A 27,644-nucleotide genomic window follows, 5' to 3' on the forward strand; every position below is an offset into this window, starting at 1 on the left:
GACCAAGCAGCGGGAGGGCCTGCGTACATACAAGGTTCAGAAGGCTCCTAACCGCGACTAAAGGCAAAACATGGTGAGGAAGACGCGAGCCCGGAAGCTGTACACCGAAATGCTGACGAAGCCGCATTGTCTGGTAATGGACGACGAAACCTACGTCAAAGCGGACTTTCGTCAGTTGCCGGGCCTGTTATTCTTCTCCGCAGAGGACAAAATCAGCGTTCCGGAGGAGATTCGCAAGCAGAAACTATCCAAGTTTGCCAAAAAGTACATGGTGTGGCAAGCGATCTGCTCTTGCGGAAAGCGGAGCGCCCCCTTCGTGATGACTGGCACGGTAAACGGGCAGGTTTACCTTAAGGAGTGCCTACAGAAGCGCTTACTACCACTATTGAAGCAGTACGAGGGCCCGACCATCTTCTGGCCGGATCTCGCTTTGTGTCACTATTCAAAGGACGTGTTGGAGTGGTACGAAGCCAACGGGGTCATCTTCGTGCCAAAGGAAATGAACCCGCCCAACGCGCCGGAGCTTCGCCCAATAGAGAAATATTGGGCGATTATGAAGCAGGCCCTCCGGAAGAACCCAAAAGTTGTCAAATCGGAGGCGGACTTCAAGAGAAAATGGATTTCTGTTCAAAAAAAAACTACAACCTGACGTTGTATAGAACCTTATGGACGGGGTAAAGAGGAAGGTGCGAGCATACGGGCTTGGGCTCGAAGTATGAATAAAAAGAAAATGCCAAAAGTTGTTTAATAGTTTTTATTTTACTGTCTAAAATTTTCAAAAGGATCGGTCTACTGGGCGAATTTCTACAGTGTTTTTTCCGTGATGCAATTTGATGTGACACACCCTTTATTCCGATCTGCCCAACGGCAAGCAAGTATAAAAGTACTCGCAGCTGGCATATATTTGCAAAACCGATTTTACCAAGCTCCATGGTTTTGTATTCTGTGTTAGGGAAACACATTCCGGTGGGAACAAAAGTACCCCCAACTTGCATGTATTTGCAATGCCGGTTCCCCCAGGGTCCTTGGTTTTGAAGTCTGTTTTGGGGAAACCGTAAATCGGGCAAATCAAAGCGTGGCAGTTTGGGCGTTTAGATAACACTTGATATTTAAGAATCATTCAATTGTGTATCCCACGAAAAATAACATTTTACTCATTGTGATAGACGCGTAGAAATATTTCCAATCAATTTATGCAAACATCTTTCTGATTTTTTTAAGAAATGTTCGAGTTATAAGCATTCGAAATCTTTCATTATTTTCTGCATGTTCTGTGTTTAGGTTTTCATTTTATCCTTGATATATTCCGGTTAGACGTAGTCTCACGTCAAAAAAAACCCTTTGGTGACAGGATTTTGATAAAAAATAAAGAAAACATGAGATATGTGCATCTTTTTAAACGGTAGCGCTGTACGCTGTAGAAATTTGACTCCGTTCCTGTTGACCGATTGATCTGAAATTTGGAACACACCTTTATCTCTGCAATCATCATAAAACTGCGTATTTCATTATCTTAAGATTCCAAGATGGCCGTCACCACAAAATGGCGGATTTTTTTTCAAAACCCCTTCAATATGGGTATCAAATGAAAGGACTTGACTAGTAGAACACAATTATACATGAGGAATGCAAATCCACAATGACCGCCACAACAAAATGGTGATATATATTGTTTTCCGAAACCCTCATCACGATGTGTATCATATGAAAGGTCTTGACCAGTTGGACATCGTTATTCATGAAAAATTCAAAAAGAAATTATTTGACTTATCAAATGTAACAAATGAAATTACCTGACTAATAGAATACAGTACACCATGAAAACATTCCGAAAAAATAGGCAAAATTGAAACATTTTAAAAAATTGTGGAATGCGTTTATTGTAGAGAAATATACTAATAAAACTGATAATGTACCAAAAACTAGAAAATAAAAAAAAGTGAAGAAAACTTTTTAAGTTAAATGGTTTCATTGTGATAAAACATAATAATGATACAGAAAATGTACTAAAAGCTAAAAAATAATAAGGCAAGTAGCAGTTAGTAGTTATCACACCATTTCCTTTAATCTAGGGCATTGATGAGACATAAAATAAAATCGTGAAGCACGTTGGATTTCCGTTATCCATAGTTAATAGTTTCATCATATGCCCCACGATTTTACTTTAGTCTCATCAATGCCCTAGATTAAAGAAAAGGGTGTGATAACTACTAACTGCTACTTGCCTAATCATTTTTTAGCTTTTAGTACATTTTCTGTATCATTATTATGTTTTATCACAATGAAACCGTTTAACTTAAAAAGTTTTTTGTACTTTTTTTAATCTATCGGTTCGGAATGGAATGAAACTTTTTTCCGTAAGCACCAGCGCAACATTTTCAGCTGTCATTCTATAACATTATGAGGCTAGGCTCTGTGCTGTATAGCAATAAATTGCGAAATGCGAACGATTACCACTGCTATAGTTTCCCATCGATGGTGGGAATGTATCGGCTGCTGTCATTAAATACAGTGAAATTCATAAATTCTGTTCATTTTTTTTAACAATGCAAATGAATGATTCAAGCTCGCATTCGCATGTGGCGTGTAATAAAACACTCATAGGGTATGTTATTTATAACAGGCCGGGATTTTTATGGATTGGAAACAAGTTGTGAAAACTGTGTACATTTTTCTACTCACTCTAGCCCAGAATAATTACCACACATGTAAAAGTGCCAAAGGAAGGGCAGCTCATTTCCATTGCTGTTATTCTGGTACCAGCAAAATTACGAAACACTCATGTGACTGAATATTTTAACATTCGCTTGGGTGTAAATTTTCTTAAAATACATTTTTCCCAACCACAGCACACTTTTAGCTGAGATTCACGTTCTCTATGCGAGTAATCTCATGTAAATTTCATGACAGAGATTGTTTTGTTCTCCACCGGATAAACCCCTTTTCGGAATCGTTAACGGTAAAGTGCGCAGCAGGAGTGAGGGGGTATAGTTTTCGAAGGTATGCTGAAGTTGCCACGTATCGGCTTAATAGTTTTCCTCTAATAATCTTGAACTTCACATAGCATGTGCACGCACCAAGGTGTGAATGAAACTTTATCCCACAGCAGAGGTTATCCAATTCAGTAATTAGTAAAACGGATACCTGTGTGGACTCGTTCCCACATAAATGCTGTAAACAGGGAGGAAATTTCCCTCGAAATAGCTCCTCCGAGAAGTCGAGGGTGGGTTTTATTTTTTTTCGGTTTAACGATCGACAACTCATCAAATATTTATGAAAAATGATACGCCGCTTCTCGCCCTTCCTAGCATTCCCACTAGAAGTGTGGGAGAAACAAGATTTTCGCAAGCGTAGGCATAGATGACCTTCCATTCCCTCCCGGATAAAGAGGATAAAAATGTAGGATTATGGGATAACGTCTCTAACCTGGGCATGTGTGTGAAAGTATTTTTATTCTTTGCTTGAAAATTGTTAACGACCTCGGTCGAGCGGAGATAAAATAGCAAATCATGAAATATTCAAATTGGAAGAAGTTTCGATGCCCTGAAGGCGTGTATTGTTGATTCAACATCGGTCCGGACGAGTCGGACTGGGTGTGAATTGTACAGTTTGTGTGTTATTTTTTCATAGATTTTATTATTTTATATCACCAACCCGTCGGTTTATTGCATTGAAGAGTTTTAGATTTGAGAAGGAGACTTACGAGCGTACTCGTTAAGTTGCTTCAATGTACATATTCAACTCGAAAAATCAGACACTTGTATATGTAATTTCAACAACTTTTAATGTAACAACATCTTCAGATACCGTTTTGACTCGTATTCCGAACACTTCATTTCAAAAACTAAATTCACTGAACATCAATGTTATAAATACTTGAATAATGAAAACCCCGATATTCTTTTCAGGGTATACTCTTCCGTATAACAACATTTATTGGTACCAAAATAACACGAAGTTCAAAAAAATTAGTTTTTAAAATGAAGTGTATGGTACTTAATAATCGATATCCTTCATCGAATCAAATCGGATCACATTTCTGTCAGTACAGAACTAGCTGATAATTGTATGATTTTGATAGTTAACAACGAGGCGTCATCAGTGTTACACCTTTTGTATATGCGCCTACTCGCAAGGGACAAATCCCCGGCGATTATGAAGCAAAAACAGTCGCAATAATTCAATTTTAATAATGGTTCATAATTAGAAACTATGAAACACTATTGAAATTGTCTACTCGTCTACTCGTGAATACTCGTTAAATATTTGTTCCAGTCTTTCTAACCTGAAACTATTTTAATATTATCGTTTCACGAATGTCATAAAAATATAGGTTGACAATATTTCGATAGATGCGCCTTTCTGGCATCTGACACTTGACACTCCAAAACATTGGTCAAAGGAGCAAAATAGTAGTAAATAGATTTTCATAAAAAAATACCAAAATTGTTTTGAAAAAAAAAATCGCTGACGAAAAAATTATTTTAAAAATTCAATTTCATTTTTCTCAAATGCGTATTTTTTTTTAAATTCTGAAGAAATATATGAATAGCCTTTATAATTTCCAGCAAGTCGTCCATACATCGGAAGATGGGCTTTTTTACAGGGAAAAAGTTTTTCCAGCTACAATTTTCTCCTGTTTTCTTTATAAAAATTACAACTAATCCTAATAAAGTCAAGCTAGCGATATAGTAAATTCGACAGAGTTTGAGATCTTCTTAAAATGTTAAGTTTTGTTGAAGACGTTAATTTTCTATTTTTTGTAATTTTTCAAATATTAGGCATTTTTGTACGATTCCCGAAAAACAATTTTTTACCCGTAACATTTTTGTGTGTAAATTCTGACATTTGACATGTTCTTGACATGTTTCCAAATAGAAAAAAATAGCCGAGCATGTAAATCGCGATAATTTATACATAAAAATGTTACGAATTAAACATTAATAGTAATTTTTCGAAGAAAAAAAAAAACATGAAAATATTGTTGTTCGTAAACCTTTTTCCATGTAAAATTGCCCATCTTCCGATGTATGGAAGACTTGCTGGAAATTATAAAGGCTATTCATATATTTTTTTTCAGAATTTAAAAAAAATGTATGTATGTTCCGATGTATGGGTGACTTGTTTGGAATTGCAAGGGCTATTTAAATAATTTTTTTCAAGAATTTTAAAGACCCATGTTTTCAAAAAAAATGATTTTTAATTTTCAAAACTTTTTTTTCAAATGAAATTTGTTTTCAAGAATTTATTTGGTATTTTCCAATGAAAACTTCAATAATTTCCTACACTTCATTCTTCGATCAATGTTTTATAGCTCTCATAGTTTTTAAATTAAAATTAAAAAAAAAATTTTTTAAAAACTCAAAATTTCAAAAAAATTCTCACAAAAATCTATCAGGCCTACAAAATTTTAGTCAAGCAATGAAATGTAGCAAATTATTTAGGGTTTCATTGAAAAATATCAAACAATAAATAGCCCTCACAGTTTCCAACAAGTATCGGAAGCCTCATGTATCAGAAGATGGGCACTTTTACATGGAAAAAACAACTTATTCATGTATTTCTACAAAAAAAATACTATTAATGGCTAATTTGTATCAATTCTAGTATGAATTATCGCTATTCACATGCTCTGCTAACTTTATGACGTAGGGCTACGTCGTTGATTTCTATATAGGGGGGTAACTCTACGAAATTGAAAATGAGGCATGTAACGATTCATTAAGAGATTTCAAACGCACATTGTGATATATGTTATGTTGTATACCATTAGACAGGAAATTTGTCCAGCTTTTTTTTGCTTGAAGCATGAACAGTGAATATATTTAAAAAAAAGTTAACAATTTGAAGATTAAAATGGGTATGTTATTCGATTTTACTAGCCATTCGTTTTCCCTCACAACGAAAAAGGTATACTCACACATGTCAGATCATGATAGCTCAAATAGTCGCGATCTTAACCGCTTGAGTGCGGAGGTGCGCGCGATATTACTCATCTATTTTTCGATGAAAATTTAGAGATTTTTGCACCAATCCATCAATCCACAAAAATATATCCAAACACATCCGCATTTTCGGCAAATTTGCGCCGCACTCCAACGGTTCATGTTATGTTACCCATATATGTCTTCCTTGGAAGTAATTATGTTATGATTTCGCCCATTTCATTTCGCTCATCCGTTCTCCATTCTCCATTCTCTTTCCTATAAATAAGCAGAACTAAGCACCCGATGAGATCAATTTACTACAGCAGCTTCATGAACTACCTAAGGGTGCTCATACACTGTTTGACTGGAGCCAAATATTTGACTCTTTTTGACAGATAAAATTAGTGGATGCCCAAAATATTTTTTTCGGTCTGTTCTTCATACCTGTCGGTACAAGATTAGGCTACCTCAAATATTTCAGTGATTTTTTTTCCATGTTCGATGTTTGTCATTGTTTGCCACTGTCGATATTTGAAGAATGTCGAACAATAAAGTGTTTGTACAAATTTCAAACCAAAGTTTATCTGTCAAAAGGTGTCAAATATTTGACCTCTGGACAAACAGTGTACGGCCACCTTAAGAGAGTGCTCATGGCCATAGGATACTTAATATATATCAGCTGGCTGTAAAGTTGTTTCAACCCTCTACAAACAATGTTCCGGATAACGGTGGCAACGTAGGAAATGCTATTTTTATCCATACAATATTTCTGTAGTTCTAGATTTATCAGACTTAGGTTTATATCTATGTAGATCTAAGCTATTTAGACTTGTGCTCAAAAATGCACTGATAAATGATGACTCCTTGTCCTCTTCTGCATAATTGAGTAAATAGAAGTAAAGTGTGGTAATGATTTTAGTGTATTTTATGCAAATTTTTGAACATCGATATAAAAAAAAACAATGAGTGTCGAGTCACTCGTGTTCAAGTTAGAAAGTGGTTCCGGATTCTACCTCATCCTACCCCGTTTAAATTATATAAGTTAATAAAAGAAACAGTTTTTCCAGGACCTCCATTTAATGTATCAATAGTTACAGATTTCTGAACAATGAAAAAGCTCAATTCAAATGCAATTACTACAAACAATCACAGCCCTACGTCAAGTTCCCGTCCCTGCCCCTAGTTTCAGACCCTTTTACTTTTTATATTCAGAAACATGTCAAGAACATGTCAAACGCGAGAATCTACACACAAACATTTTACGAGTAGAACATATTTTTTTCAGGAATCTTCATACAAAAATGCCTTATATTCGAAAAACTATAAAAGGTAGAAAGTTGACGTCTTGAACAAAAGTTCATATTTTAATAAGATCTAAAACTTCGTCGAATGCACTATATCGCTAACTTGACTTTAAACAAAATAAGGTTTAGTTGTAAGTTGTAAACCATGAAAAAGTTGTTGTTAGAAAAATATTTTCCCTGAAAAGTGCCCATCTTCCGATGTATGGACGACTTGTTGATAATAATAAAGGCTATTTTTATTAGGCTATATTTTTTTGAGAATTCAATAATATAACTCGAGAACTAATCAAGCAAATGGAGTCAAATTCGGGATGTGAGGGTTTTTGGGTACGAGAAATGTTTCCAAGATGGTATAACACACTTTCATCCTCTGCAATGAAGCTTAAAAAACACATATATTTCAACCAAACATGGTAGTTGAAAATTTTCGGAAAACTCTGAAATAAAATGGGAAAATTCGAAAAATTCAATTCGCATATGTTCTACAAATACATATTGACAAGCGTTGTTAGTTCATTTGATGTTTGCGCTAACGAAACTAATCTTCGTTCGAAAGTGAAAATGGATTTTAATGTGATAAAATGCACTTCTCTATCGTCTTCTATCTATATAAATAAAAATTGATCACAAAATGTGTTGATAAGAGTAAAACTCGAGACAAACATTCACCGATTTAGGGATGTATTTATTCTATCAAATTTTCTGTATCAAACATTTATTCCATGTAATGGAGCAACATGTTATTTGCAAGTGGTTGAAAAAGCTTGAACGAGAATTGTGTCTGTAAATGATAGTACTAAGAATTTTATAGTAAAATGTAATTTTAAAGGGTAGATTAGAATATCGTTCAATGAATAGTTCTGCGATTGGACCCATGAACGTGCGCTTAGTAAGAAAAAGTGGATGTGATGACGGAAAATAAATTTTGGGCGAGACGAAGTTTGCTGGGTCATCAAATGGCAAATTAAAGGGTGTCGTCATTAATTGTATTGATATGAAGTTTACATTGAAGAAATAAATAAATGTTTAAAACAGCGTACACTGCCTCCATAAATTTTGGAGACATTAATTGCTCCTCCTCAGACGTTTATCTTTTGTATAATGATTTTATGGTCATCAAAAGGCATATAATTCAATGGCATCATCTCACTGAACTTCTACTCCTACTCCCGTTCCGTTTGAAGATTAGGTCGGATTTTCCCCAAAAAATAATGTTCATTGGGCTCCTTTAGCAATAGCCCTAAGGAGCCGAGATCCTTCTGTTTCACATTTCAGAACTTAAAGTTTATGGTAGTGCATGTGCTCAAAAGTACAAATAATCGAACATCATTTGATGCGATAACGTTGATTGTTCCTACAGTAAAAGAACAAAAAGTGAATTCGTATTTCATGTTAAAGATGAATTTAAGTGTAGTAAATATAAATTATGAACGAAAACGAGCAATAGATTGTTCGATTTTTAAAAATAAAGAAAACAACTGCTGAACCAATGTCATTCCCTATGTATTTTGATGACTAATTATTATGACTATTTTTTTAGAAAAATCCATTAAATGTACGGCTTGTTCTCAACAAACAAACTCTGTTAATAATTTTGGAGCTTAACTATTTATAACTGAGCCCCACCGAGCTATTTATTCAACTAACTGAACTATTAATTTTCAGCAGTCAATTAGGAAATTTCTTAATGAAAGGTACGCTGTGAACTAAGGTTGCTTCATAATACACTTTCGCCATTCGACAAATCAAGCAAATGTACTCTCCGGTCCCGGGCTCCGGGATGATGAGTTGATTAAGTCCGCCACTCAAAACCGAACCCTTTTTACCTCCTCGATCGGCTAATGACTAATCGATGAGAGCGCTCGCTCGGTTTTGAAATTGAATTTTGTGCGGCATCATTCTTCCCAGCAGCCGAATGGACGGACGACTCGTACAATGAGTTGAAATTAATAAAGATTAATGATAGCTCGACTGTGATGAATCTAGAGCTTGAATATTTCCGAATTCCTGACGGCTTGACGGAATGGGTATCCACAGAAATAAAACCATGTTGTTGTGGAAGAATCTCCTGTGCATCAAGGATCGTTTCAAACTTTGCCGGTGTTATGTTCAGCAGCAATAGCGACATTTCCTTCCTAATAACGCGGGTAACATCGCGGGAAATGAGATTGTCCTGTTGAAAAGTGCAGTTATGCATATATTTATGCACATCTTTCCGGTACGAAAGAGAAGTGGTTGTCTAAAATGTGACTATCATAAATTTTCATTTTATACGGAATATGTTGGTCAGCATGCTATGTATCTACAGAAATGAAAGCCATGGCATGGCAAACAGAAGAACAGGAAACCGAATCCTCATCCTTACATTGAAGATCAACTGTCAGTTCGGGACTCGTTTGTAGAACAATTAACGGCATCGAAGCGAGCAGTATATAACACGACACACAGTGTGTAGAGATGTCTCTTTTTCCTTCCTCGAAATGCTTCAATCCACAACGTTCCGAAACTTGACCAACTCCATGATATTTCGGTCTCGACAAAGACTAAAAACTAGCCTGGACAATTTTGTATGGCGATGATTACAGTGATTGCAGCGACAAATAGTAACTGAGCGACGATTGCGAGAGAAAGGGGCGGATGCACCAAAACGGAACAAGTGGCACAACCTGGGCGTACTCTAACGTTCGAAAGACGATACTGAGTAATTGTTGTTATCGTTCGGACGTGACTTGTTTGCTTCTCAAAGCAAGGGGTGGACGATTTGTAGGTCAGAATAGGAATTGGATTTCACAGAACGATGTGGTGTTGCTCATTCCCCAGTTTATAACGATGGACATGATTGTCCACCTAATTATGGGTTCAGCTTTATGTGTGGACAATCAGTGTCAGTTTATTTCTTTTGGATTGAGAAACTCAGAAAATCTAAAACAACTCAAAGAGATATACCATGAGATGCTGGTGCAATCCTTTAACAGTAGTATTACTCTGGCGAGGTTTTGCAATAGAATACGGGATAGATATAACCAGAGATGCCAACCTTCCTGATTTTTCATGATTTCCCAGACTTTTTGGCACGCTCCCTAATATCCTGACAAACACTCAATTTTCCCTGATTTTTATAAAATGATCCTGATTTTCCCTGATTTTTTACTTTTTGCTTTTTGCATTTTTTACTTTTTACTTTTTACTCAGAAAAAAAATCCATATAAATATACTGGGAGTTTTGCTGGTTGTATATGAGAACTGTCATAATAGTCTACATTAAAAAGCTTTCTGGTCCGCTCTTATATAATGCTTACTCTTCCTTTCGATTATACTTTATCTGTTCGCATTTTCGAAGGTACAGTGTCGACATTTTTTGAATTTTGAAGTTAACGTGAAACAAATATAATCTATAAGAATCATATGCCCGAAGGTTCTCGCAATTTAATCTCAATAAAACGAAGATTAGAAACAGAATTGGAACGGAAACAATGAAAGGAATATTAGCGACCAAAAATTATGTACAGTTAAATAAAAACGATACAGGTTTCATTACATGTTCGCAGCAAATAACATCCAATGTACAAGAATTTTAGAAGTAAGTACGTGTAAGCATCTTTTATTTATTAAACTGTTATTATTATTAAAATGTGTTTTATTTCTTGAAGAATATATATTAAATTGTTTGTAAAGCAAGAAGTTGTACGAATGATCCGTGAGACACGACAAATGAATTAGCAGGTACACTACATATGTTTAAAATCTCCGGTCATGTGCATCAGTTAAAACATGGTTACGAAAATCGTTACGATTGGTGCGTTTCATCTATGCGTCGTTTTTTTTTCGAAGCAAATCGTGGCGGGTGATGAAAACATGTCATTTTAAACAATCAGACTGACCCGGTCTTCACCTAAAAAAAAATTATGATCTGGTTCAGGTGGTATTGGAGAGGAATTCTGTATTGTGAGCTTCTACCAAGCCACCAGTCGATACATTTCCACAAATACTGCTCGCAACTGGAAAAATTAGCTTCCATAATTAGATAATGTTTAGAATTGTTAGGCTACTTGAAAGATTTCAGAACTTCCTGAATTGATTGCAAAACAACACTGTACATATAAAATTAAAAAAATAATACTTTTGACGAATTTCATGCCAAATCGTCTTAGGAGTTGGCAGCACCATCTCAGATAGTAGTGAAACGTTGTGGGTGTAAAGACATGGGTCGTTTGAGCAACTTTGCATTCTTGAAACATTCGAAAAACAATTAGACAATTTTTTGGAAAAAGCCAATTTTTTTCAGAATTTTCTACAAAAATTTATAACTTAAAAACGATGATACTTACAAAATTCTTGTCAAAGGATGAAATGTAGTAAATTGTATAAATCTTCACAAAAAATTACCGAACAAATTTTGAAAAAAAATTTCGCTGATAAAAAAGTTATTTTAAAAATTAAAATTCATTTTTCTCAAAAACGTATTTTTTAAAAATTCCAAAAATTATATATATGAATGGCCCTTAAAATTTTCAATAGGTCGTCCATACATCGGAAGATGGGCACTTTTACAGGGAAAAAGTTTTTCGAACATCAACTTTTTCATGTTTTTTTTTTAAATACAATATAAATACAAAATAATTATGTTTAAAGTCAAGATAGCGATATAGTGTATTCGAAAAAGTTTTAGATCTTGTTAAAATATAAACTTTTGTCGAAGACATCAACTTTCTATCTTTTATAGTTTTTGGAATATATGTCATTTTTGTATGAACCCTTCTAAAAAAAAATGTTTTGCTCGTAACATTTTTGTGTGTAAATTCTCACGTTTGACATGTTCTTGACATGTTTCTAAATAGAGAAAAGTTAACAGAGCATTTGAAATGCGATAATTTATACAAAAAAAAAATTACGAATTGAAAATTAATAGCATTTTTTTAAAGAAAAACATGAAAAAGTTGTTTTTCGAAAAACTTTTTCCATGTAAATGTGCCCATCGTCCGATGTATGAAAAACTTGTTAGAAATTTCAAGGGCTATTTATATCTGTTTCTTTCAGAACTTTTAAAGCATATGTTTTCGAGAAAAATTAATTTTAATTTTCAAAATATTTTTTTTTCAATGAATTTTTTTTCCAAACAAATTTTTGATAATTTTTAATGAAAACCAAAATAATTTCCTACATTCCATTCTTTGACTAAAATTTTGTAGGCCTGATATTTTTTTGTAGTTTTTTTTTATTTTTAGTTTTTTCCACTTTTTTTCGAGAAATCCTCATTTAAAAACTATAACATCTACAAAAAATGATCACAGAATGAAATGTAGGAAATTACTTAGGTTTTCATTAAAAAATAACGTAGAATTTTTTGGAAAAAAAATTCATTGAAAAAAAAATATTTTGAAAATTAAAATTCATTTTTCTCGAAAACATATGCTTTTAAAATTCTGAAAAAAAATTGATATAAATAGCCCTTAGAATTTCCGATAAGTTTTCCAAACATCAGACGATGGGCACATTTACATGGAAAAAGTTTTTCGAACAACAACTTTTTAATTTTTTTCTTTGATAAAATACTATTAATGTTTAATTCGTAACATTTTTATGTATAAATTATCGCAATTTACATGCTCTGCTAACTTCTCTCTATTTGGAAACATGTTAAGAACCAACGTGAGAATTTACACACAAAAATGTTACGAGCAAAACATTATTTTTTCAGGAGTCTTCATACAAAAATGACTTATATTCCAAAAACTATAACAGATAGAAAGTTGATGTCTTCGACAAAAGTTTACATTTTAATAAGACCCAAAACTTCGTCGAATCCAATGTATCGCTATCTTGACTTCAAACAAAATTAGGATTAGTTGTATTTTTTTCAAAGAAAATATAAAAAAGTTGTTGTTAGAAAAACTTTTTCCCTGTAAAAGTGCTCATCTCCCGATGTATGGACGACTTATAGGAAATTTGAAGGGCCATTCATATATATATATTTTTGGGAATTTTAAAAAAATACCTTTTTGAGAAAAATTAATTTTGATTTTCAAAATAACTTTTTATTCAGCGAAATTTTTTCCCAAAAAATGTTTGCTATTTTTTCGTAAAAATTTAAACAATTTCCTACATTTCATCCTTTGACAAGAATTTTGTAGGTATCATAGTTTTTAAGTTATAAATTTTTGTAAAAATTAAAGGAAAAAAAATTGGCTTTTTCCAAAAAGTAGTCTAATTGTTTTTCGAATATTTCAAGTATGCAAAGTTGCTTAAAATGACCCATGTCTTTACACCCACATCGTTTCACTACTATCTGAGATGGTGCTGCCAACCGCCAGTCGAGTTGGCATTAAATTCGTCTTTTGTTTCCTCAAAAATGGGTTCGAACTTTCCGGACAACTCCATATGAGCTATCCTGATTTTCCCTGTTTTTTTTTCATTCTCCCTGATTTTTCGAAAAAAATAGTTGGCAACCCTGGATATAATACTGTCGTTCAAGCGAGTTATCCTGCAGAGTATAATTATTAACAATTTCTCGGTACAAATAATGCATATTTAATATTAGATGGAATTCGATCGGAGGTTGTTCCAAACAACAAATTCGGTAAAAGTTAAACGATTCGAACTGAACCGTCATAATAACATCAATGAAAACCAGGCCAAGGGTGATGTCAACTCGGGGGGTTTAAACTCAGAACCACTCCCTTCAAGATAATGCTAACGTGATAGTGAGAACTTTGTATCCAACGCTACGTTCTCTGTTGCCTTATGTACAAGGTTCAACGACAAACGTTTGGCCTTCAGCCGTCAGTGAGCTTTGACAGCTCACTGTCATCAATTTATGTAATGCAAATTATAATTTTCGCTAATTATACCATTACTATAATAGCCTTCTTTTTGCTGCCTCTCTGTGCTTTGAAATAAATAACGCCTTAATCAGTCCTTGGCAGGCGTGCGATTCGGATACACTCCAATCACCGGTTTGGCCCACCGTTTTACCATACCATTAATAGTAATTATTTATTTTACAGGAAAGGCCTAATCAGCTATTAATTAACCTCATTTTCCCCGTATCTCTCTCTCTGTCTCTCGTTGCAGACCTGTCCAAGCGAGGTATCGGGAAGTTTGGTGATAAATGCGAGAGCACCACTGAGTGTGGCTTCGCCGGATCCGTCTGTCATCCGACGCTGCGCACATGTCAGTGTACTCCCGATTTACCGACAACGAACCATCTCGACAAGTGCGGAAAAAGTAAGTAGCTTGATACCATTTAGCGACGTTTGCTCTTCGTGTTATGCCTTATATGGTTGGTGCCAGCCAATCTCTCTCGCTCTCTGCTGGGGTGAAATGCTAATCTAAACGGACAAAATCGTGGCCATCAGTACATGTACATTGTTGATACATACACGCCCAGCTGGGGACACGAGATGGGTTCCACGCGACGTGACATGTAGCCAACAAAGCGTGGAGCCTTTCTGTCATGTCATTTGGCGACGATTGTTGTTCACGTCTGTGGCTTGGGTCGGGGTCCTACCCAACGTGTCTAGGGCTGGTCGTGTCAGCCCATGCGGTAGTTCTTCTGTGTGGCGACATCGCGTCTGACAGAGGGGTGTTGATTTGCTTTCTAAATACTTGCTCTGTACACTTTAAAACAAGCGAATTTTGGGGTATAATCATCTTTAGCAAATTTCAACCAAAATTCTTAAAGCTCTACAAAAATATTTATCTTATAAGATGGCATTGAGAGCTTCATTTTCCATCAGAGCGCCAAGATAACAATCGCATTGTAGAGTTGTATTCATACCATACTCAAGCTCTTCCCTCGTGAAATGAAATTAACCCCTTCAAATTCAAAATTCAGAACGACAAAATGGATCATGATTGCCCCGCTCTGCCATTCAACGTCTCATCCGAAGATCCACAGCTAGAAGCAAGGAGGTTTTTCACAGTTTGTCTTCTAAATACATCAGTGCACAGCACCTCCTTGTGTGTGCCAATTCCCACGATTCTAACTGTGACGGCGGTGGCATCTTGCGAGTTTACACAATTTCCCCAATTGATTAATCGCTGCTTTTAGTGCGATGCGATACCGCGTCATACGAGTATGAGGGCGAGGAATGTTATTGTACTTTTTCTGAGATGTACCACATAGATGAAATACTTTCGACAGAATTGGCAAATGAATTTGAAAAGGAATGATTGAATGTTCAGTTGCACGGTTCCACCGATGTTCCAGATGTGTATACCACAGACGCTCAGGGAAAGGTTCTTAGGCAAATTGACACTCGTTCTCGAGCTCGTTAACATTTTCACATAGGGGTAGTGGGGGTAAAATGGTCATCTTATGTTTGAAGAATTTCATGACTTTTGAATCACCCTATACTACAGTGGAGCTGTCACATGTCAAGATATAAATAAAAACAAAAAACGCTCTCTCGGTAGCCATTCGGTCGTAGTTTTGTGCGTTTCCTTCTATTTCAAAAATGATTACACAAATTTGGACAAGAAAACACGCATAAATCTATCTCTTCTAGCGTGATATGTGCGAGTGACCACTTTGCCCCCCCCCCCCCCCCACGTGATCCATTTACCTCCTCACTAACAAAATGTTCGGTTTTTCAACCTTTTTTCTAATAATAAAAAATGTACTATTTTCAATTTTCATAATAAAAACCGCTTACTATCTTCAACTACAATAAGTTGAGCTAAAATATTCTTCTAAGAACGGGAAATTTCGTGGTATGTGGACACAGTAAATGGGCATGTTCCTTAGGGTGATCACAATCCTCCCAGTTCCTCTATGTTCGGATTCTGTTAAAACAAGAAATGACACAGGTTCCAAAATTAGAGGCGAATGAACTGCAAAGTATTAAGCCTCCTAAAAACAAAGAAGAAGAAGAAGAAGAAGAAGAAATTCAATAGTTCTGAAGTATGCGTTTCCCCAACACAGACTTCTAAACCAAGGAGCCCGGGGCAATCGGCATTGCAAATACCTGTAAGCGAATGAACTTTTAAGTTTAAAGTCTCTATAATACAATATTCTAAACTTTGAAAATACAGGGTGGACTCGGTTATATACAGTCTCCCATTTCTTTTCACTGTATATAATCGAATCCTGTATATATCAGGTGTACCGGTAAGTTTCTCCGGCTTTACAACAGATGGCGTAACATGATTATTATTCCAGTGAATCAAATTTCCAGACATTCATTGGAAAGCCACTGTCACTGCGCGTCTTTTTCAGTATATGTCAAAAAGTTGAAGCGTAAACAACATAGTTTTTTGCCACTTCGCATATGTCGAAATTCGTACCAACGAGAGTGTTTTTGCGGGGAATGTTACTTCATTACTTCAATATGAAGAAAAAAGCTGCGGAAAGTCATCGCATTTTGGTGGAAGTTTATGGTGACCATGCTCCAACTGAGCGAACGTGTCAGACGTGGTTTGCACGGTTTAAAAGTGGTATTTTTCAATTGAAAGACGAAGAACGTTCCGGACTGCCAAAAGAGATTGAAAATGATGAATTAGAGGCTTTACTCGATCAAGATCCGTCACAAACGCAACAAGAACTTGCAGATACACTTGGAGTAGCTCAGCAAACCATATCCGATCGTTTAAAAGAAATGGGAATGATCCGAAAGATAGGACATTGGGTGCCGTATGAATTGGAGCCACGAGACGTCGAACGCCGTTTTTTCATGTGCGAACGATTCCTCCAACGACATAATAGAAATGTTTTTTTTTTGCATCGGATCGTTACTGGCGATGAAAAGTGGGTTCATTACGACAATCCTAAACGTCGGGCAACGTATGGATACCCCGGCAATGCATCAACATCGACGTCCGCGTGGATTATTCACGGCCAGAAGGCTATTTGGTGGGACCAGCTGGGTGTGGTGTACTATGAGCTGCTAAAACCTAATAAAACCATTACGGGGGACCTCTACCGACGACAATTGATGCGTTTGAGTCGTGCACTGAAGGAAAAACGGTCACAATACGAGCAAAGACACGATAAACTTATTTTGCAGCACGACGCTGCTCGACCGCATGTCACGAAACCAGTCAAAACATACTTGGAAACGCTGAAAAGGGAGGTCCTATCCCACTCGCCGTACTCTCCAGACATTGCTTCGTCTGATTACTACCTTTTTCGATCGATACAACATGGCCTGGTTGACCAGCACTTCTCCAATTTTGATGAAGTCAAAAATTAGATCGATTAGTGGTTAGCCGACAAACCGGCCGATTATTTCCGCAAAGGGATCCGTGAATTGCCAGAAGGATGGGAAAAAGTTGTGACTAGCGATGGGTAATACTTTGGATATTAAATTTGTAACCATTTTTTGCAGAATAAAGCATTAATATTTAAAAAAATACGAAGAAACTTACCGGTACTCCTATTACATTGATCGATTCTCTTCATTGACTTTCTCTTTCGAATACCACGGCCCTGCAGACAGATTTGGCGTCAGTTTGGTTACATAACTTCATATACGAGGTTACCTTCTACACGCCTGATATTCGAACACATCAGGAAATCCTTTTATCGCATAGTTAGTACCGTGGATATGTCCTTTTCAAAAGTTACGCGAGAAATGTCTGCAAATTCACAGGCACGCTTGCAAATCTGGCAATTCAGTTCCGAAGTCTACGAGGTAAAACGTCAACATTATGCATTTATATGAAATGGCAAGATATTATTGCTTGAAAATCAGAGAATCCGGATTTCTCCTGCGTCAGCTGTATTCAGTTGTCATTATACTCTATAGTATTGACAATAATATTGACCGAGTGAGGTCCGGTATATGTTAGTGATAGCGGATTCTGACAACGTTGCCAAAAATATTTGAAATTGATGAGTGGTGTTGACGTAGGATTACGAAATTATTATATTCAATCAAATAGATAATAACGTTGGTTAATATTTATGAATGACATGAAATTAGAGGATAACCTTTATGGTAGATTTTTTTTGATGGCACTCAAAACAGTCGTTGATTTGCGTGTTTTTTTTTGGAAGCAGTTGAAGATGGTTGATTGAATTGGCTTGCCCTCGCGATGACTTGTGACTTGTGTTTTTCACTTTTCCTTGTTTGAAACTAAAAAGTGCTTTCACTTCTGATGAGATTTCATTTTCAAACATATTACATTCCTTGAAATGAGGCTTATTCAATAAGAAGAGTAAACTTTGCGAAAAAAAAAACGAAAAAAAGCACATAAAAATTGTTCGATGCTGTTCGTGCTCAAAAATATGGTAGTAACATCGTTCAACATGACGCCAATGGATCAATCAGGGAATTTCGTTTAAATAATGATTTTTTTTTCAATTATGCAATAATTTGTTTCTAAAAAATTACAAATATGTTTACAGTTAAAGGTGCGTAGAAATATTTCCAATCGATTGCATCTTTGTCATCTATCTATAAATATTATAAAATTATAGCATTAACAATAGTTTATTATTTAGTTACATACTCAGTTTTTAGATTTTCATTTTATACCCTATACATTTCGGTTAAACGTAGCTCTAGGTTAAAACCTATGTAAAGTTACAACGCGTGCCGAAAGCAGCTTCAGAAACGTTTCAACTTCCAATCAATTTTAAAATTTCATCTAACAAATGACAACTCACGTTTCATCAAATTCTTTAGACCAATGCACAACGCAGTCCGGCAGCTACCATTGCACAATGGTCCAGGAGATGCATTTAAGTGGAAATTAGCATTTAGAGCTTGACAGTTATTCTCTAGACAAAAACTGTCTCAGACAAAGTTGTTACTCATGATAGAGCGCTCGTTTTTATGTTGCCAAAAATAGGGCGACCAAAATTGTCAATGAAATAAAAAATCTTACTTTCTTATCTTTATAGATAGAGGTAAACATAGTTCGACAATGTTGTAGCTCCAATTATTTGAGACATCTTTGTACAACAAAGTTTTTCTCTATCTCTTGAAATAACCGATATAGCGTCTTTTTCTAAGTTACGTTAGGGTCACCATGAAAAAAAACTTTTTTTTGCTCTAACTTTTATATTTCAAATTTTACATGCAAACTATCTTCGGAAGACTTACTAATACAAACATTTTTCGATGCAGAACTTGTCAATATCTCAACTTTACTCAAAGTATTGATGTTTCTTCCCAAAAAACATGCTCTTTTCATTTGTTTGTCATTATTTCTGGGGCAAACGTAAACAAAGTTTATTGGAGGCATTTGAAAGTGCATATGTCTCAAATAATTGGAGCTACAACATTGTCGAACTATGTTTACTTCTATCTATAAAGATAAGACAGTAAGATTTTCTATTTCATCGACAATTTTGGTCACCCTATTTTTGACAACATAAAAACGAGCGCTCTATCATGAGTAACAACTTCGTCTAAGACAGCTTTTGTGTAGAGAATAACTGTCAAGCTCTAAATGCTAATTTCCACTTGAATGCATCTCCTGCACCATTGTGCATTGGCCAAATTTATGTTATAGAATTAAATCCACAATGTTGCTGACGAAAGCAAGGGACACATCTGTGTTCTCTTCTCCGGTTCTCTTCTGTGTGAACTGATTCTGATGACGTGTGTTGTCTAATGAGGTTCCCCCTTTTGGGGTTTTGTATATTAGTGTTACTGTTGGGGGCGATTTGTGACTGAATACCGAAATTCATTACGATGATTTTAGCGCCCATTCTATCATTTCTTGTAGTTGGAAAAATATCACGTTAAAAATGGGATTGTCTCAGGTTCCAAAAGTTTTATTCTTATTTGTATCGAGCCAAATATTTTACCTCGATTAGATTCCTGAGAGATTGAGATGTTTACAAAAGGAAATGTTTGAATTGTGATTCCCACGTGTACGTAAGTATGCTGGCGCAAATATACATTTTAATAGAAGAAAAAAAAATCGATAGTTCAGTATTCCTTTCAAACCACTCTAGTGGTTTGAAGCCTCAGGAAATCGAGCATGAAGTATACTAGCCCCATCAAACTAGTAATCCGAATTGACAGGAGAATTCATGCATAATCGTTCACGCTGAGATTTCCACTTGAACAAATGTGGATCGACTGGCACATAAGGGGGGATTCTGTCGAAAACAGAGAAAACATACAACAATTGGGGAATAAATTGTATGGTGTAAAATAAACGTCCCCTCTAGGGTGTATATAATAAAATCCCGAATTCCATGAATGTATGATATCACTGAAATAAGGATACAATCGCGTCTATCCCCATGCCCATGAGGCAATATAATTCTAGCTGATAATGTCATAATAACTCGCAGAATATGATATTCTGTTATATTATCTAATAACAGGTACAACTGCAACACCGTTAATAATTCCAACGGAAAGCTGTCGTCATTGTGAACCATACAGCATCCCCTCGCAGCACATAAATCCACGATGACATATCCTCCCAATCGAACTAGACACAAACGGAGATATAAAAGTAGCATCCGCCCGTCCCGACATTTTATCAGATGTGTTAGCATTTCAAGACAGTCTGTGTGCTATGTTTGCATAGCATTGCTATAGTTTCTATCCGCTGGGCTAGAAGTTACCGTAACGACCATCCTCCGTATCTCATCCTTCGGCATCCGGTATTATTTTTTTTCTTCCCACCTGAGAAAAACATCACAGTCTTGTTACGCACTTCCACCGGAGTGTGCATTGCATGATAGATCATGACGGCAGGTATTTCTTCAATTCGAAAACATCGGTGTCATACAATTACTAGATTCAATAGAACAATCCACACGTACCCTTGGTTACTGTAATGTGGTCACACGGATCTGTTATTACACGAGCGATGGTTGGAGGGGTTTTCGGCGAGTTGCAGTCCGCCCGACCATTAATCGCTCTCATCTGTTACCATGACAGTATTTGGGGTGGGAGTAAACTGAGCGTCACAGAAAAACCGGAATTGATCAGTGTAATTAATTAGAATATTGACGAACAAGTCCGACTCGTTCATACGACTTTCTCCTGCGTATTGTTGGCATTCCAAAAATGTCCTGTGCAACGAATACAGTCATCAGATTCTTCGGGCAACAGGATTGAGACCAAAAACTTGAATTTTCAGGAACATATTTTTAATGGGACTTAACAGCCATGTCCATGGTACTGTTTTTACTGAGTACTGAGTTTTCTCAGAAACCAATTCCATGTAACAGTTCGGCTGAAAAGTTTATAAGGTAACACAGTAAAACTTCTTTTTTTGCAAAATTCAATTTTATTATTCAACATAATTGCCTTCGAGGGCGATACAACGATTATAGCGATCTTGCAACTATACTATACCATTTTTATACACCCATACCTCGCTTTACGGCCTAGATACGTTCCACGAAACTTGGCCGTAAAGCGAGAAACCGTATAAGGAATCACTTATTATAATACGAATCCATACAAATTCAATCGCATCGGTTCCAAATTTGTTAAATATGTAACATGATTCATCATTCAAAATGCATTTTTGCCATTTAAGACAAAAATACATACATAAAAATGTGCTCCCTTGGCCGAGTGGTTAGCGTCATAACTAACATGCCGGGTGTTCGGGTTCGATTCCCGTTCTGGTCGGGGGAATTTTTCGTCAAAGAAATTTCCTTCGACTTGCACTGTGATCACGCGTATTCTAGAACTTGCCACTCAGAATGCATTCAAGGCGTGTTATTTGGCATAGAAATCTCAACTAAGTACTAATAAAAATGACGCAAGTAATACTACGTTGAGACGGTGAAGTTCCTCTAGGAACGTTAGTGCCATTGAAGAAGAAGAAGAAGACATACATAAAAAGTACATACATTTGTACATAAAATAACATAACATGGAAGAACTGTTACTATGTGTGAAAGGTCAAAGGATAAATACATTAGAGTGTCAATGGATGTATGGGAAAAGATGTATTTGAGGATTTTCAAACGGGGCTTTCTTAAAAATGTTGATTCCCTCGTAAACACTATGCAAAATATCAACTCAATCGGACTTCATTTACTAGTGTCGCACAGCCGTAAAAGTTTGAGTTTTTTGAAAACCGAAAAATCACGCAAGTAACATACATACAAACAGGGCAAGCTGAATGAAACCATTAAAAAGTAATCAGTTATTTGCGGACTGTGGCCATCTTGGATTTGAATTTTCCATGATCTGCTATGTTCTACTAGTCGAGCACTTTCATTTGATACCCATATTGATGTGGTTTTGAAAAAAAAAATATATATTTGGCGCCACTTTGTGGTGGCGGCCATTTTGGATTTGCATTTTTAATGAATAACTGTGTTCTACTAGTCAATCCCTTTCATTTGATACAGGTCAGACTCGATTATATACAGACTCGATTATATGTGATTCTGGAAAACAATATTTTTTTTTTATATTTCAAATATGATTTATTTCGAGAAGAAATGTAACCTTTCAACGTTATGGCGAAATTTGAGTGGCTATTACATGTACAGTGGGGTAAATATAGTGATTTTTGGAGATTTTTTTACCAGGAATTCTTTATATCGATATTGCAGCCAAATTAAGAAAGATAGAATTTGGGTGTCAAAGAACAAATTGTAGAGCGGTTTGAGAGCTTCAATTGAATTGATAGGAACATTCCAATTAGTACAATTTTTAGGATAAAAGTAATAATAACACATTAAAAATTATTAACTTTTAAGTTTTTCACTTCCAAAATGTTATTAAAATACACTAATTTAGATGTTCCACTACTATATCTTATACTAAATTTTCTCATCTTTCAAATAAAGGAAACAGAGTTGTCTTCCGTAGCGTACTTTTAAATGTAGAGCTAGTTTGAGGCAACAGAGTCCGAAACAGAAAAAAAGTTCTATAACTCTGTCATTGTTGAAATTCGAACATATGCGTAGAAGGATTTTTTTTCATCAAATATGATCGCCTCTCACCTCCTGAGAGAATCTGGATAAATTATTTTTTTTCATGTGAGAAAGGTGTTTTCTGACTTTAAGGGGATGAATCAAAAATCAAATTCCTCTTTATATTCAAAAAACAAAAAAAAACATGCAAAAAAAAACGAATAAATTTTTTTTTCTGACTCGATTAACCGGAGAATTCGTTTATCCGGAGTGAAAAAAAATAATCAATATTTACTCCGGATAAGCGAGTCCGACCTATATATATATATATATATATATATATATATATATATATATATATATATATATATATATATATATATATATATATATATATATATATATATAGATTGAAACTTTTGCATTTCATTCGCTTCTAGCCTTGGAAAAGGTTCATTTAGAAAACTCAACCTAGAATCTCGACCTTCAAAAGGAAATTTTGTTACGTTTGGTGAAAACAAAAATATGTTGAGAAAAAAAAGAAGAAAAAATAAATTCAAAATTCAAAACATGCCATAAAAGATGTGATGTGGAGTTCCCAATTGAGGGTGGTCTTTGAATATGGCGAGGGTCACAGACTCGCTCGCAGAGGGCTCTGAATTCCGGCTGTATTACAATGGGAATTACGGGCGAATTCTAATTACAGCCACTTGGCATACTCAGAGGTATGATCAAACCGAATTTGGAGTTCTTCGACCATTTCGTTTGTGGAGCGGTCGGTTAACGGAACGTGTCTTGGTGATCATTTTGTTTCGGTAGGGCGGTGTTTAATTGAGTGTTTTCAAAGATTCAATTGTTCTATTGTTTCTTTATTAATTGTTTAGGTAGTAATACTGTTGGAACGGGAGTAAATATCCTTTTAAGCAATCAAAGACCGTGCATTCTTAGTGATATTAGTGCTAAAAGCTATAATATTTATTGTAGTTCAAGGATTATACTTATTTTATATCCACTTACATTAATACTATCCTCCCTTTTAGGTTATATCCACAAATCAATATTAATTTCAGGGGTAGATATAAATATTCTGTAATTCATTATATAGATGTGTTTCAATTTAAATTCAGTAATTTAACTTGCAATATAATGACTCACTTGGAAAATCTTGATAAATGTACACTAATATTTTAGCCAATGTATAATTTTAATATTTTTGCGTACTCAGTTCACTACCTCGTGCTATACAATGAGACTTTCTTTGTTTTCTGATATTGCGCTCCGTCATGCGTTGACAGATAAAACGCATCGTAATCGCGTTCCGCTATGACCAAGGGGCTTACAATTCTCGAACCGTAGTTAGTGTAAATCTCGGTTACAAATACAATAATTTAAAAAAAAAACTTATAGTGTTCCGTTTGCGATTACGTTTAAGGATAATCAAGGTAAAAAAAAACTAAAGGGAACTCTCCTCTCCTGAATTAATTTACTTTGTAAAACCTTTGTGAACAGGAAAGCCTGTTCATCAGGCGGCTTATCTAGTGCCTTGCTGTGGGCCAAATACCGGGTGAGTCCGGACCCACGACGAGACGGACGGGAGTCAACCAGGAACGTCCGACCGATACTCGGTGCAACCGCAGTATCTCGCGGTGTACGCTATACACACTGCGCTCTTCAAGAAACCTACCGATCGCAGACTACCCGAAGGCCAGCACGTCCCCGAGTCTCGGAACAAATCCGGATAGCGACCAATTAAGAGTGAAACCCTGCGCGCAGGTACGATTGTATAAGTGACATGGCCATGATCACATGATAAAGTGAAAGCAAAGGGGAAGGGAGAGAAGAGAGATAGAATATTGTAGAAAGTGTGGAAAATGTAAAGAAAATAGAAAGAAGTCAAATAGTCGAAATAGGGTTTTTCTAGTTGGAGAATCACGTTGATTAAATTTCCGTTTTATCGAAACAATCCCTTTTCCGTTCGGAAGCTGGAATTCGGTTTTGGTTAGCGGTTTTCGGAAAAAATTAAAAAGGTGCTGACCATTCTGGTACATCCAGACACCGAAGGTTTCTGTAGTCCGAAGGCGGCAGTCCTGAAGGCCTGAACCGTTCGGGACCGTTTGATAGAAGGGCTCTACCATAGCCGGACATTTAAAGCGACGGGTGGTCTCTCTTCGGAGAGTGGCGCAAAAGCCACCTGGTTTTTAATCCCTCAACAAAAAAAAAAGATTCGCCGACGATTACAATTTGAACGCGCTCGCCACCGCCGTTGTCGACTGCTTACTAGCTGGATGACTGCCCAATCGTGATTGATCGCTTCTTGATTCCAATCTACTGTATACATAAATGAGTATGCTTCCAATTTTCGTTAAATTAAATAATTTATGGATTGAGGAGTCTTTATTCAGAACATACCAAACAAATCTTACAAAGTTTATGATTAGATTGGTACACAAATCTTATAATTCCGTTTGCTGCAAATAAAGTTATTAGCACTGCGTCTATTCCGTAAAAACGTGACCTGTTTTCTAATTATGCACTCTTACTGAAAGACGTAGTCCTACGTCAATAAATTAACCCAGGTTATTCGGTTTTATCGCACTATACTTGGAAAAGCTTGTTTCAGGGTGAAATTTATACAACTCCCGTTTTCATCTCTAATGTTATAGAAGCTCTCATGAATCTTTGAGGCATTGAACTAACATTGACGAAGAGAAAAACTATTGAAAATATTTCCGCTTCTCTTAAAGTACACAAATTTCAGTAACATTTTTACACGCTTCGTTGGAAACCTGTTGGAAATGCTGTTACAGTAGAAAGGTACGGCTGAGCTCACATGGTTGAGGCACATTTTGAATGGATGCTAGTCTTAAGGAAACTCTTGAAACTCGAGCACGGAAAGAAAACACAGGCCATTTGAGCGTGAAACGTAGTGTCTGGAACTGTCATGCGACGACATACCTACGCAAAAAGAGTTGTGAGTGAAGAGCGAATAAGCGAAGCGCTGTATCTTATTAATTCAAGTGCTACACGAGACAAACAATTGAGCAGGATGATGCGTTGTTATGTTTGTTCTTATTACATCCCCGCTTTTCGCCCCAGGCGTTATGAGGATTAGCTCCCAACGGTGTTTGTTGTAACGAGAACTGATAATCTGCCTTCTCTCACATGCCACATATAATCATGTTCACGTGTTATTCAACTCCTTGCAAAACGGTAATTATGAGTGGAAATGTTTCACTGGTTGTACCATCGTTAGAAGCGAAGCTACATGCTTTATTTGTTTTGGTAGTTACCTTTAAGAAATGTCATATCGCATCGTACCCAGGTTCTACAGCTTTAAGGAGAGTAAGCAATATAGTTTTTTTTTATTTTGTGAAAAAATTGTGCTAATATTCAACTTTTTCAAGCTTACGTAGACCACGAAAATGGATAAAATGGCAAAACATCGTCCTTTTGAAATTATATTTGTGACTCCCACTTTTGACAGTAAAATTCACTTAGCTGGGATTCCACCCCTTGTTGAGTCTTTCAATCATTGCTCTTTCATACACGTGGAACCTTTCGTTTTGATGGGCAAATGGCCAATTATACATTAAATATTTACATCAGCGCAATTCAATTGTACAGTAATCTTCTTGTATTGAGAAAGAAAAATTCAATATAAGTTCGTAATCTCCTATAAAACATATACAAGTCAACCTCGTCCTGTTAAAGTACATTGTTTACCAGAGCCAGCCAATCCAGCGATCCAGTCTTAACAACGTTTTAATATTTAACTGCGTTGTTTCCCCCTCGCACTCGTGCAAAGCCGACATGTCATTTACTCGTAGGACCACATCCAAAGCCCCATGGTTTCCTTTTTGCAAACTGCCATCTGAAGAAAACTTTTGTTACGAACAGAGCATACAGATTTTGCCCGCCCCCTTCGGCACGTCTCCCACAATCACTTTGTGGCTGACCAACCGCAGTGATTCCAACAACGATCATGTTTGCAAAACAAAAAGCTGATTCCTTCTTTCTTAACTTGGTTACTTTACTACACCCGCTTGGTAAACTTCGTAAGTAGTCCTAGCCACTGCAGTTTTAGCTGAAAGAATAAACACGGCACAGCGTGCATCTCGTCTTTCTTGGGGGTTTTTCCCCATCTGGAACAAGAAAAACACTAGCGCCTCTCACGTTTTCGCTACAGAACGATGTGGACAAAACGACGACGACGACATCATCTACACAGTTATTCATTATTTGTTTTTTCTTAGTTCCGTCCGCCGTCCAACGTGATGTATTCGTTACAGCATGGCCGAATGGTTCTCCGCATAAACCTACACTGTTCCCCTCAGATGAGGTCGAATAAAGAGCTCCAAAAGTGTGTGGCATGGTTTTTGGTTGCACAAGGGGCGACGCATTTTTCATACTGAGATTCAATGTTGCAATCAAAATTAACTGCCAGCAGGATCTCTCGACGCTACTGTCGCTACACCACCTCGAGCCAATACGGACCTCCCAGCGGGAGACGACGGAGGATTACAGGATTTGCTCTCAACCGGGTTATTGGGGGCAATGAATATCAATTTAAACTTTGTTCCTGTGTACGGATCAGGAGGCTTGAAACACGTGTGCTCCATC

The 27,644-nt window shown here is 36.2% G+C and overlaps 1 protein-coding gene across 2 annotated transcripts in view; it reads left to right on the forward strand.

Moving 5' to 3' along the window:
* LOC129762909 (uncharacterized) overlaps positions 1-27,644 on the forward strand; it is a 188,138-nt gene that overhangs the window by 45,092 nt on the left and 115,402 nt on the right. For both annotated transcript variants that reach the window (XM_055761521.1, XM_055761522.1), the window contains exon 3: positions 14,303-14,455. In XM_055761521.1, the coding sequence (XP_055617496.1) occupies positions 14,303-14,455 (153 nt within the window). The remainder of the gene's footprint in view (positions 1-14,302; positions 14,456-27,644) is intronic.

The sequence above is a fragment of the Toxorhynchites rutilus genome, chromosome 1 (assembly GCF_029784135.1).
Source record: "Toxorhynchites rutilus septentrionalis strain SRP chromosome 1, ASM2978413v1, whole genome shotgun sequence".
In the NCBI taxonomy this organism is placed as follows: Eukaryota; Metazoa; Arthropoda; class Insecta; order Diptera; family Culicidae; genus Toxorhynchites; species Toxorhynchites rutilus.